The sequence below is a fragment of the Macrobrachium rosenbergii genome, chromosome 42 (genome assembly GCF_040412425.1).
Source record: "Macrobrachium rosenbergii isolate ZJJX-2024 chromosome 42, ASM4041242v1, whole genome shotgun sequence".
NCBI lineage: Eukaryota > Metazoa > Arthropoda > Malacostraca > Decapoda > Palaemonidae > Macrobrachium > Macrobrachium rosenbergii.
Genome location: NC_089782.1, coordinates 51375873 through 51389777, shown reverse-complemented (window position 1 = coordinate 51389777; position 13905 = coordinate 51375873). Strand labels below are relative to the sequence as shown.

The window sequence follows — 13905 nt, the reverse complement described above, 5'->3', positions numbered from 1 at the left end:
AAAAATCAGTCAGTTCTTAGTCAAGTAGTCAAAATGGGTCCATCAACTCTTTTTCAGCGTCAGTCTAATAACCTACTCATCTCTTCCATCTGGTATTGACTAACATATAACCCAATAAACTTTATCATTCACCATTTGCTTTTTCCCCATGTATGTCCGAGAGTCACTCCCCTGTATAAATGGATATCCACAAGACTCTCCAGTTTCATTCAATCTCGTCACTATAAACCGATCAGAAGCCCTTTGTTGGCCGAACCGGTTGAGCTTCAGACTGTCATTCGATGGGCCGGAGTTCAATTCCGCGGCCGGCTGATGAAGAGTTAGAGGAATTTATTTCTGGTGATAGAAATTCATTTCTCGCTATAATGTGGTTCGGATTCCACAATAAGCTGAGGTCCCGTTGCTAAGTAACCAATTGGTTCTTAGCCACGTAAAATAAGTCTAATCCTTCGGGCCAGCCCTAGGAGAGCTGTTAATCAGCTAAGTGGTCTGGTAAAACTAAGGTATACTTAACTTTAACCTATAAACCGATCGGGCATTTTCTTTCGCTGTTTTCCTACTTAATATCCATGCCAGCTGATGTCAGCTGACACAGAAAGTAAATCTGAGCTGGGTGATTTGAATGCAAAGATAGAAGAGAGAAAACAGATGATGAATGAGAATAGGAAGCATATTATGGAAATAATCGTTGAACTCGTTTGATTGCTGAACGGGTCGCCCAACTGAAACATTACATTACTAGTTTGTGCCTAATATTAAATTGTAGAAAGGAATGTCAAAGGTTGTTTACATGAAACAAACACCAGATGAATTGTGCATTTATTTTCCTGTAACATTTAGTGCCCAGGTCATTCTTATATCAGATTATTATATCGGATCACTGAGATCTGAAGGAATTAGGAAAAGATCACAATAACTGCGATTTACATGACAGGTAAGATCCCTTAAAATAATTTTTAAAGGTCAATTAAGAACTGAAAAAGTAAAATGACAAAGAAATCGAACATTAATAATATTCTGGGATAAAGAGGGTATGAAAAGCAATCATTATTGAGTGTTCTTCAATAACTTAATTTTACGTTAGAATTAGTCTTGCTGCACAGTTATTCAAGCAAGTGGAATAGTTCATCTCGGCTTCGTTTGACTTCTTACAAAGTTGAACAGGATTAGACTGAAACATCGATTTACTAATGAAGGTTTCTCATGATCCATTTAGCTACCCCTACTGAATGAAAGGCCGAGAGCACTAGGGGAGGAACTGTTACAATAATGAAAAAATGAAAAATGGATGCGACATTCAAATTTGAAACGTTGATTCGTGTAAATCACGATCAAATGTATCATTTTATCATATTGACATTTAGTATGAGATACAAGTCACTGATTGAGCATATGTTGCTTGGAAATATTATCTGATATTTCATCATTTAGTTACATTAATTTTTATGGTGTAAAGATCCTGTCCCACAAGAAAAACTTGTGTTACAGGTTTTCAGCCATGAAGTGATGACGTACTTTCCCCTTCAAGAGCGGTTAATGCTTCAGGAAATCCTGAAGTACGAAAAGGATTTTGCATTCTGGGGTGAATGATATGAAAGTTAAACCAAACTGATTGACCTCTAACTTTGTTAACACCTCAAAAAAAACCATATGATTGTGAGGTCTGACACAACCACATGTCGTGAAAGTGGAGAACGTATACAATCAAAAAGTTCTTGAGAACAAAATGACCTAGTATTTGCACAATACGCATACGAAGGAGAACATACAACAAAGTTGAAGTGAAACCAAGTTGAAGATAAGAGCCAGAACATCTATCAGATGGGAAGCTTTTGATTTTATGTTATCAAGAAGAATTGTGAGTGAAAACCCTTCTTAGGCATAAGAACAATGTTATATGGCGATTTCGGTAAGGTTTCCTTTCAAGAATTCGGAGAAAAGCCACCATCAGATCCAGTTCACAGGAGTTTCAAGCACCTAGGGAGCTGCCTTAAACTTTTTTAAGCAATTACCAAGAAGCATAAGCAATTACTATGTTTTATTAATTGGAAATGAAGCAATTGCTGATAATTTCTCAGCATTTGCTTGAGCTTAAGAATCTGCTCTAAGCATTTGCTACTAGCACAAGCATTTACTTTGTTTTATTCATGGGAACTCAAGCAATTGCTTTAAAATCCAAGCAAAAGCATTTGCTGGAAGTTTTATTCATCAGGCTCATTGTCAGCTTTCTTGTGGAACTTTACATTCACGTAATTGTAAGTCATAACTAAAGAAATAAAGACTACCAGGTAAAGTGAAACCTATGAGGAAATGTTATGTATTCAAGAACCGTTTATTGTATCACTTATTAGTAAATGGTAATAGTAAAGATTAAATTGCTGATATTGTGACCAAGCGGGTTGACAGAGTAAATGCGATGAAAATCGAGATTCTTGCTCACAGATGATGATAAATCATTCAAAAGAGGGTACGGCAAGTTTTGTACATTACTCAGCCATAATAAGATATAGGTAGAAGAGCAGTTTAGTAAAATGTGGCGGATATGAAGTGACACCACATTCTAGTAATCGCACTGGTGCCCCTGGACCGTCTTTTGGAACCGGATGGTGTCCAGACCGATGTTCCTGAAGGCGGCGTGGCACTTGCTGACGTATTCGTCTTCAAGTTCTGGCGTCCGGGAGAAGATGAAGGCGAAGTCCGAGAAGTAACTGGAGGAGTAGTCCATGCAGGAGTAGAGACAAGCGTAGTTCTCGTAGTCGGTGTCGAGGATCACCAAAGGAGCGGCGAATGCTGCAGAGAAATAATACAGAATTAATGCGTTAATTAACAAGTGTATGAGAGAAAACAGCGAGTAATTTCGGTATATTCCTGATAGAAAAAATTACTTTGATAAATTTAAGAAAAAAGTTTCAGCCTTATATAAATGTATTAGAGAACAATAAGGAATACTGCAAAATCCCAATACTTACAATGGCCCTCGAAGTCGACCATGAAATGAGGATCCCCGAGGGGCATTGGGTAGATCTCTCCTTGTCTCTCCTGCTTCTCCCCGCTGTAGTTGACGCCCGAAGTGCTGACTTTGTATCCCTCTCCGTCTAAGACACACAACGAGAGACAAATGCCAAGTGATGAACTTCCTTCTATAAAATGATATTCATAAGCAACATTTCATTCATCTAACTGTAGACTGCAAGAGAGAGAGAGAGAGAGAGAGAGAATCAAAGTACTTACCAAAATTGTATTGTATGCGGACACATTTTTCCAGGGGTTGATATTCGTTCTTTGTGAGAGCATGCTGGAACCAGACTCCTCCGAACTGGAAAGATTTAATACTTGTTAGTCTTCCCTCCAAAGATCGGAAATAATGATATAGCAAATTTATCACATAATTATGATTAGGTACTTAATAATGCATGTTCAAATATGAAAAGTTATGACTTCTCGCAGTACCTCGGAGTGCCTAGGAATCTGCTCCTTCCACAGTTTGACTTCGTCGACAGCGGGACATTTTCCTTCAGCGACGAAATCGGGGATCTTGTCTGCGGCCACAGACACCAGAGCCACAGACAGAGCCACAACGAGCAACTTCATTTTGTCAGCGAAAGAAAACGGTTTGATGGAAAGGACATCGACCGCGTCCTTTTATACTGACGAGAAGAACTTTTTATGCCGTCATGGCCGCCTACACACATAGGGGAACTTTATCAAAGGTCGTATTGCGGCCATGAACTTGGTGTAATACAAGAGACATCGAAGAGAACATTGCACAACGCTATGATCAGTTCTATTCTCAGCTATCAATCTTTTGTACACTATAATCTTCCTATGATAGTCTATTGTTCTATAGTAGTGCGTCGTGTCAAAGTACTGTTGCCTAATTCGTAACTGAATTAAAAGAGAACCTCTCACAAAAAAAACGAGAGGAAAAAAGATATTTGCAGAACAGGAAACACAGCCATAATGGTTTCAATGAGTCAGCGAAGCAAGTGTAACCGTTTCCGTTTGCAGGAAGGTATATAAGAATGGAGATTGATTCCAGTTTGGCAGTTGAGTTGCGGTCGCTCCTCAAGAAAGATGTTGGGTCTCGCAATGGTTGGTCTCGGTCTCGTGGCCTCTGTCACTTGTGACGGAGGGCTGCCTGACTTTCTTCTTGCAGGCAAATGTCCTGATGTGCCCCTCCAGTCGAACTTCGATGTTCGCAAGGTGAGAAATTACCTTCCATAAATGATTTCCTTACCAATTCCTTCCTTTTCGATGTATTAACAGAATTAATGACATAAAACTAGAGTATTTTGAAGATCCCTTCATAAGGGAATTCTTAAAGACTGCCACATTAAAAGAGTATGGTTATAATTGATGTCTTTTAATAGGATAATTCATGTTTAAACTTGATGATTTTCTCAGAAACATTTGGAATGAATGGAAGGACAATCATGTAGCCTAACTTCCATGAAACTTACTCAGCAGTTAGTTAAAAAATTCTTTCAACAACTGATATAATTTTTATTCAATAAATTAATTTAGGAGAGTATATTACAGTCCTTCGTAAACTAAGAAAGAGCAACACTGAGTCAAATCACTATTGAACAAGGTCCATTTACGCAACCATTTTTTTCCGTCATTTAAAAGGATTTACAACTATCTTTTAATCTCTTGTAAATAATGAAACAACTCCACCAGGAAATTAACGGCACTTGACTGAACGAGATATGGTTCTGAAGTACTGAGCAATTAGCTTGTAATTTCACTGACTCATCTAAACCTTTAAATACTCGTAGCATTACATTATGATAAATATATTTAGAAGCAATACACAAAATACTTCAAATGACGATCTTTTCGCTCTCAATAAGTCCTTTGTAGCTACTCAGCATTAAGAAAATGCAAAGCGCGAGCAGTGCAAGACACAAAAATCTCATGGTAAGGCCCCTCAGTACGCAGGTCGCTGGTTCATGACGGAGATCATCGAGAACCCTTACATGCCGATGAAAAAATGCATCAGTTCCAAGTACGACCTCGACGAAAGGGAAGACGGTTTTCAAGTGACAACTTCAGGACTGGACGCCAGTGACGAACATGAATCCCTCCAGGGAAAGATCTACCACACAAGCAGATTCCCCAAGGGCCACTTGCACCTCGATTTCCCCGGTGGTAAGTCTTATAATATGCAAAAGGAATGTGAAATATCAAGACAAATCTCGTTTCCGTTTTACGTTATAAAGTTACCTTGAATTGAATGAAGATTAAATAAAGCAAATATTCCGTTTCCTTACAGTTATTGGCAGCCCATACAAAGTGATTGAAACCGACTACGAAAGCTACTCTTGCGTGTATTCCTGCACCGACTGGAGTGGATACAAGACCGAGTTCGGCTTCGTCTTCTCCAGGACACCCGAGAACGAGGGAGACGCTACTGAGAAATGCGCTGAAGTCTTCGAGAAGAATGGCGTCGACTTCGATAACTTTGTCTCTGTTCCTCATTCTTCAGACTGTGATTATAAATCTTAGATTAAATCCACAATCATTCATCTGTTGAACTTTTAAATTCTTGTCTTACTGCTTTCTTCATTTCATCAGTGTTTTTATGTGCATATTCATGATGATTCTAAATATACAATCTCCCTAAAAATCTAGTTTAATATCTTGCCATTTACCTGCATTTTCAAAAGTGAGATAGAAGAGTTTTCATGAAGTTTTAGCGCCGTTGAAAACGTTCATTTTCGAGTAACGCTGCTAGCTGTTACGTGGCGTTTGGTGAATTTGATAAGTAATATTTTGTTATAGCTTTTCCATATTTGCATTTGCTTTCCTATCTCTCGGTGTTAATTTCATGGAAAGTACACATTGCAAGGAATCTTTAAGACTATCTTGGGTATAAGTAGGGGGTTAATAATTCAACTATCCAAGATATTGCTGAACAGAATGTTTTTGACATCCAATATAGCAATCATCCAGATCTTATTTTTTTTTTTATTCTAGGTTACGTTTGTATATCTTGACTATTTATGAAAACCCTTAAACAGAATCATGAATTTGTAACCTTTCCAATCCATCAAGAAAATCTAGAATTTCTAGAAATCTACAAATTTTATGTTAGAGAAGCAGTTCCTCAGTGTCCTCAGTTGTGACGTTTCCAAGATTCAGTAAATAACAAATCTCGAACTGAGTCTCTCTCTGGACGATGGAGTCCCTCCTAGTATTACAGTCTGTGTACAGGGGTAAAGGGTCTTTTCTTTCATGTCTTTTACATTCATTCTATGGTGAAGAAAGACGACGACTAGCTTCCTGAAGTGTTCGCTGACAAAGGCGAACTCTGCGAACTCTGTAACTCTGTGAAATGTATCTATCAGAACTCAACATTCATTGTGGAATTAAATTGTTATCGCTTTTACCATTCTTCTTGCCTCTTCTCATTCGTGTCCGAACTCTAGCCTTGAACAGCTTCGATTAATTCGATGAAAAATCTTGGAAATTACGACGCTATAGAATCATGACGCAGGGAGGGTAGAAGCACTAAGTCACGGCAGCAACTTCTCAAAATCAGCCCTTTCCCAAAAAACCCACCAAGTGGGTTTATTACAACACTTTCTGTGAATCTCGAAAAAAAGTTAAGTATACCTTAGTTTAACCAGACCACTGAGCTGATTGACAGCTCTCCTAGGGCTGGCCCGAAGGATTAGACTTATTTTACATGGCTAAGAGCCAATTGGTTACCTAGCAACTGGACCTGCAGCATATTGTGGAATCCGAACCACATTATAGCGAGAAATGAATTTCTGTCACCAGAAATAAATTCCTCTAATTCTTCATTGGCCGGTCGGAGAATCGAACGCGGGGCCAGCAGAGTGCTAGCTGAGAACGGTACCCACCCGTCCAATGAGGAATTGAGGAATTTGTAAATCTCGAGTCACGCTCGAGTGACCCTTGGACACGAACCTTTCACCTGTCTTGGAGTTTAATTCTGATGAATATCTTGAGGGTAAAGTCCCACTTCTGCTGAACAGCGCCGATATTTGGTAGGGATTCTTCTAGTGATAAAATTCTTGGGATTATAAGGATTACTGCAGGAATATTTTAGTTTTTAATTTATTCTTATATTTACCCGCTTCCTGGGTACAATATGACGCTAAAGGAATAAGATCAAATGATCCTTATAGAACCGAAAACCTGACAAATGTCTCACATAAACTCTTTAATAACAAATCAAACTCACAGAGCTCCTTGTCCTTTGTAGCTTGTTGGTGAAATATTACTTGCAACCATGGAAGTATTACAAATTGTGCATGCTAATACCACATAACACCTGTATATGTAATGGAACATGAAGTATCACAATACCTTAAGCCTACATTTCCTCACCTACGCCGGATATACAGCCAAACTGCCCGTAATCCACACACATGTACCCAGAAAGGTCACACTCACGGTGTAATAGTTGGGGCTTTGGAGTGAAATCAGTGCCAGACCTCCCACCTCAATGCGGTCACATTGCTCCCTTCAAATGTAAACACAGGTCCAACTTATTCGCAGGCACATTGCTTACTAATGGCGGCAGCTGGTCGGCAGGTCCTATGAACTCTTAGAAAACTCAAGTGTAACCCACTTTGGTATACGTAGACAATAACTTGGTACAGCAACAAATAATGAATAATTTAAGAAAAATATACAAAAATTTTTATTCCTATAAGCTGTATACATTTTGCAAAACACAATAATAAATAAATAAGCAACCAATAGTACAATAATATGCCCAATAAATTGTCGCTATCCAATAATAACTTGGCATTATCCCATTGATGACACACATTTCTCATTTAATATTTGTAAGGTACGAGATTTTCCGCTAAAAAAAGACAATGGAAAAACTGTCTTCTTTTTCATTTCGAAGCCAGTAATAAAGGTAATATTAAAAATAAAAGGTTAATATGACTGAGAATTATTTTATTATTTTAAAATGACATCCCCCTTAACAAAAGAAAGTAAGGAAAAATAACGCCGACAGTTGTCAAATTTAGTAATCGCACTGGGACCCCTGGACCGTCTTTTGGAACCGGCTGGTGTCCAGTCCGATGTCCCTGAAGACGGCGTGGCACTTGCTGACGTATTCGTCCTCAAGTTCTGGCGTCCGGGAGAAGATGAAGGCGAAGTCCGAGAAGTAACTGGAGGAGTAGTCCATGCAGGAGTAGAGACAAGCGTAGTTCTCGTAGTCGGTGTCGAGGATCACCAAAGGAGCGGCGAATGCTGCAGAGAAATAATACAGAATTAATGCGTTAATTAACAAGTGTATGAGAGAAAACAGCGAGTAATTTCAGTATATTCCTGATAGAAAAAATTACTTTGATAAATTTAAGAAAAAAGTTTCAGCCTTATATAAATATATTAGAGAACAATAAGGAATGCTGCAAAATCCCAATACTTACAATGGCCCTCGAAGTCGACCATGAAATGAGGATCCCCGAGGGGCATTGGGTAGATCTCTCCTTGTCTCTCCTGCTTCTCCCCGCTGTAGTTGACGCCCGAAGTGCTGACTTTGTATCCCTCTCCGTCTAAGACACACAACGAGAGACAAAGGCCAAGTGATGAACTTCCTTCTATAAAATGATATTCATAAGCAACATTTCATTCATCTAACTATAGCCTGCAAGAGAGAGAGAGAGAGAGAACCAAAGTACTTACCAAAATTGTATTGTATGCGGACACATTTTTCCAGGGGTTGATATTCGTTCTTTGTGAGAGCATGCTGGAACCAGACTCCTCCGAACTGGAAAGATTTAATATTATTTAGCCTCCTCAACAATGAAATAGTGAAACTGGAAATTTATTGCATGATTATTAACTTCATGTTAATGAAGATCTAAACAACAAAAAGTATAGCTTTTTGTATGAGGAGAAAGAAAGATAGATATATAATTAAAGAGAGAGAGAGAAATTGCAGTACCTCAGGTGTCTAGGAATCTGCTCCTTCCACAGTTTGACTTCATCGACAGCAGGACATTTCCTTTAACGACGAAGTCGGGGATTTTGTCTGCGGCAACAGACGCCATAACCACAGACAGAGCCACAAGGAACGTCTTCATTTTGTCAGCGAAAGAAAAGGGTTTGATGGGAAAGGACACCCACCATGTGCTTTTATACTGCCGAGAACGATCTCGGTGGCGTCATTCCAGCCAGTGGTCGAAGCGGGTTTTTGCTTCGATCGTAATGCGTCCGTGATCTTGACGTCATACAACTAACTTAGAAGTAAATTTCAAATGTCCTTTCCTAGCACTCACTCTTTTAAGAACTGTAATCTTCTTCTGATACTTGGCAATTATTCTTTTGTTTTTTTTGTTTTTTTTTTGCTGTTGTTGTACATCAAAGATAACATACCGGCAATATATTCAATGTGACTTAACTGTGAAGAAAAAAAAAAAGTGTCCTCGCAAGACAATGCACTCTAAGGATGTTTCAGGAAGAGGAAAATGGAGTAAAATTAGAAGCGACGAAAAGGCGAACCAGAATTCCCCGCTTTGGTTCATGAGATCGTATATAAGAGGCGGGGATCACAGATTCGGGCAGAGAAACATTCGCTCACTCAGAGACATGTTGGGTCTTGCCGTCTTCGCCTTCGGTCTCGTGGCTTCGGTCTCCTGTGCAGGAGGCTTGCCCGATTTCCTGCTGGAGGGAAAATGTGCTGATGTTTCCCTCCAGTCCAACTTCGATGCTCGCAGGGTGAGTAATTATCCTCTTCTCTAGACAAATCGACCAAATTCATATATTCGCACGAAAGTCATGAATCTGAAAAAATTCCTTTATCAACTAAACTAATGTTTGTAAAAGGATATAAACGTCTTGAAGGTAGATTATAAGGAAGACTTTCTTATCAATTGTTTTTAACGAAATTTATCTGATGGGCATAACAAACAATTAATGCTTCTTCACCATAGCTTTTTAGTTATACAATTGTGCCAAAGCTTTCTTTTTTAAGCAAAACTTTAAAAACCAGTTCCCTGAACTCCAGGTAAATTATTTTCATCAAGATGAAGTTTTTCGGATCTATGGAAGCATGAAAAGCAAAAATGGGATGATAAGAGATAACAGACATAATTATTTGAATCTCCAGTACGCAGGTCGCTGGTTCATGACGGAGATTATCGAGAACCCTTACATGCCGATGAAGAAATGCATCAGTTCCAAGTACGACCTCGACGAAAGGGAAGACGGTTTTCAAGTGACAACTTCAGGACTGGACGCCAATGACGAACACAAATCCCTCCAGGGAAAGATCTACCACACAAGCAGATTCCCCAAGGGCCACTTACATCTCGATTTCCCTGGTGGTAAGTTACTCTGTTTTGAACAAGTCAAACGAAAATGAAATATCAAAAACAAATCTTGTTCCTTTTCATGCTATCAAATTACCTTGAATTGAATCAAGATTATATGGTAAATATTCCGTTTCCTTACAGTTATTGGCAGCCCATACAAAGTGATTGAGACCGACTACGAAAGCTACTCCTGCGTGTATTCCTGCATCGACTGGAGTGGATACAAGACCGTGTTCGGCTTCGTCTTCTCCAGGAAGCCCGAGAACTGGGGAGATGCCACTAAGAAGTGCGCCTCAGTCTTCGAGGAGAATGGCGTCGACTTCAATAACTTCGTTGCTGTGCCTCAGTCCGATTGTGATCACTGATAGTAGAATCACCAGTTAATTACAGAATGAACTTTTTCTTCCTTTTAATCCCTTAATACGTTTTTTATTCTGTTGTCTTATTCTTGTGCTTCCTTTCTTTTGTTTTTGTTTGCATCTGTACATGAAGTATCTAAAATACATAATTTTCTTTAAAAATGCTGATTTTAATTATTTTTAATAGAGTGCACCAACTTTCCCATGAAGGTTACTTACCTTGGCATTTAAAGTTTCTTGAGATGAGTCATAAACGTCGGCATTTTGCTAGACGTAGCATTACTTTCGATACATGATTTCAAGCAACTGGATTTTAAGCAGTTGTCCTGTTCTGTAACTCGTCTTAATTAAATTTTCACTTAGTGTTCCTGACCTTACTTTCATTGAAGGTATCATTTATGGAAGGGGTAAAAGACAAATCACCTACAGTGTAAAAAGATAATGAGCATGTTACAGTAATTTGATTTTTACTTTAGGTCATGTAGCAGTTTTGACCCATAATAGAAAGTGTTCAATGTAATTTTTTTTTCTTTATTTATCAGATTTTCAATGTATCTGTGTATGAAACTATGGATTTTCAGTAATCTCTCAATGATCTTAATGGGATATCACTAGGTTTATATTTTAACTATGTAGAAGAGAAATCATACAGTATTACTAATGAGCTTTTTCAGTATGCTAGGTAATCCTTGTCGATGGCTCTTTTTTTCAGAGCCTTTGAGTCCTGGGTACACGTTAACAGTGCCTCCTGCGGTGATTGCTCTCAAAACTTTGCATATTGGATATGCTTTATTAGTAACTATATGGTTTTTGGTTCCTAACTTTAAATTTTAGACATACCTTATCAATACCTCTTCCATTTTTCTGCTTTCAAAACTTTGTCTGCACATTAAACCGTATTGATGGTCCTTTTCCAGGCATCAGAATTTCGTATTCTGCATATACTCTATCAATGACTCCTCTTTTTGACCTTTAGAAGACTAATAACTTAAATCTTTTCAAAGCCTTTTCTTTAAAGATCTGGAATAATAATATAGAAAATTTAGTGCATGATTACAAGAATGTACTTAATAAGTGCCAGTCAGGATAAAAAAAGTATCATTGTTAATGCTGTATTAGGGAGAAGGGAGAGAAAGAGGAATTGAAGTTCCGCAGCATGTCTGGGCAGCTGCTCCTTCCACAGTTTGACCTCATCGACGGCAGGACATTTTCCTTTAACGACGGAGTCGGGGACTTTGTCTGCGGCCACAGACGCCACAGTTGCCGTGACAGCCACAGACAGAGCCAGAAGGAACGCTCTTATTTTGTCAGCCAAAGAGAAGGGTTTGATGGGAAAGTACAGTGACAATTTGATTTGTAGCGATAAAGAAGAAATTTTGCTACCATCAGGTGACCCGTCAACTACAGCGGGCTTTCGCTGAAGGTCCGTGAGACTGATGTTAGCACAACTTACAACAGAGATAATGTTGGAAAATACCACAATCAAGTTTCAATCTCAATCGTTTGATTCTTTATAGACCTATAATAATTGAACACCCTATTTTTCTTCAGTACATTGTGTCAGAAAATAGTTGCCTACTTTGTAATTAATTATAAGCATCACAAAAAGATCCAAAGCTAAAAAATTGAAAGAATTCCGCTTCAGCAACAGGAAAGCCCTGAAAATTCAGTAATAAAGTAACAAAGGTATGAGTCCTTCGCTTGGCGCGATGCTATATTAAGATGAGGATTACAGGGGAACAGTTTGAGTTGCTCCTCCAAGAATGAAGTTGAGTCTAAAAGTCCCTGCTTTCGTCTTGTGACCTCTGTCTCTTGTGCAGGAGGTTTTCCTGATTTCCTGATTCCTGGCAAATGTGCTGATGTTTCTCTCCGACCAAAATTCTAGAGAAGGATGTAGGTGGATTCCACTCTAGAAGTTACAGGAGAGGAGACTCGAATTACACAAGAAAGTAATAGAATTTAGCCAGACCCACATGTTCACTTGTTAACTCTGTGTTCACTCCAAGTCACTCTCACGCTTTTACCTTTGACATCAAATGTCCTGCGGACAAGATGGAGCAGGTAAATGTGAATTCGAGGGGTAGTAGGATTCATTCACTTAGTGAAGAGCATGACTGACCATATGACCATTTTTAATGATCAAATAGCGTTCGCTCCCTCTTTCTTTCATTGTCTAATATATATATATATATATATATATATATATATATATATATATATATATATATATATATATATATATATATATATATATATGTTACACCTACAGATTCAAACATTCCTTTCGAAATGCTACGTAACGTGTTTCGCGGCCTAACTCCAGAAAACGGGGCAACTAGCAACCCTTTCCCTCTCTCTCTCTCTGGTATTCAGCCCTCAATCCGCGCATCTCTCTCTCACTCGACCCACAGATTCTCTCTCTCTCTCTCTCTCCAACACCATCTTCAAAATGGATACTCTAAGGAAACACAATCTTTCCAGCATAAATAGATTTATTATCAAACAAACCCAACAAGTAATGAATTAACAAAGAAAAGATTAAAATGCATAATAAATGAATTATCAAGTCAAAATAGTCTCACTCAAGGTTTAATCTTACTCTGACTAAAAAGTCTTACTATGACTGAAAACCTTTACTCCCAAAACTCCCACACACTCCATCTTAGACATTGTACGTCTAGTCTTAAAGTCAACCACATGACAAATAACCACATTGCAAAGATTGCAGTGTCCTTCTCTATAACCACAGCAATTCCACAGACATCTGTCGAAGAATTAAATAAATCATAATCTCCCACAAATATACAAGTGCAAAACATAATAATGAAAGTCTAAAATGCATGGTTAATAAATGTGAAACTAAAACACAATAAAATAGAATATTAAAGTGACATAAATGCTTATGTCCAGTTCTCCCCACAAATTCATAAGTGTCTTGGATATGGTAAATTCACAAGTTCACAGTCCACACAGAAAAAAGAGAAGTCTGGATTTACCTTAACTGCCGGTTTCTAAGAGATTGGAAACACACAAAGCCATGTCTGGACGATATCGCTCTCGCTTGGCTAATAATCGATCAGACCTAACTTTTGGGCACAATTAGACAAACAATCTATAATTTCTAACGCACGAACTTACGTACTCTCATACCAGCTCGGTCAGCTGCCTCACAAATCAGAGTCAATATTGTGTGTTCATCAAGCCAAAACAGCTGGAGTAATCAGAACTATTTGCTGGCT

The 13905-nt window shown here is 38.5% G+C and overlaps 3 protein-coding genes across 3 annotated transcripts; 1 reads left to right on the top strand and 2 right to left on the bottom strand.

Moving 5' to 3' along the window:
- Positions 1-2560: 2560 nt before the first annotated feature.
- On the bottom strand, positions 2561-3591 carry LOC136827690 (crustacyanin-C1 subunit-like). Its single transcript, XM_067085153.1, has 4 exons — positions 3451-3591; positions 3232-3316; positions 2970-3095; positions 2561-2790 (listed from the first exon to the last, which is right to left on the bottom strand). Exons 1-4 carry the CDS (start codon positions 3589-3591, stop codon positions 2561-2563), a joined length of 582 nt encoding a protein of 193 aa, XP_066941254.1.
- A 367-nt stretch (positions 3592-3958) lies between these two features.
- On the top strand, positions 3959-5508 carry LOC136827826 (crustacyanin-A2 subunit-like). Its single transcript, XM_067085287.1, has 3 exons — positions 3959-4203; positions 4935-5151; positions 5276-5508. Exons 1-3 carry the CDS (start codon positions 4075-4077, stop codon positions 5506-5508), a joined length of 579 nt encoding a protein of 192 aa, XP_066941388.1. The 5' UTR covers positions 3959-4074.
- Positions 5509-7967: 2459 nt separating this feature from the next.
- Positions 7968-12836, bottom strand: LOC136827825 (crustacyanin-C1 subunit-like). The gene is made up of 5 exons (XM_067085286.1): positions 12786-12836; positions 11820-12083; positions 8677-8761; positions 8421-8546; positions 7968-8241 (listed from the first exon to the last, which is right to left on the bottom strand). Exons 1-5 carry the CDS (start codon positions 12834-12836, stop codon positions 8012-8014), a joined length of 756 nt encoding a protein of 251 aa, XP_066941387.1. The 3' UTR covers positions 7968-8011.
- Between the last annotated feature and the right edge of the window lie 1069 nt (positions 12837-13905).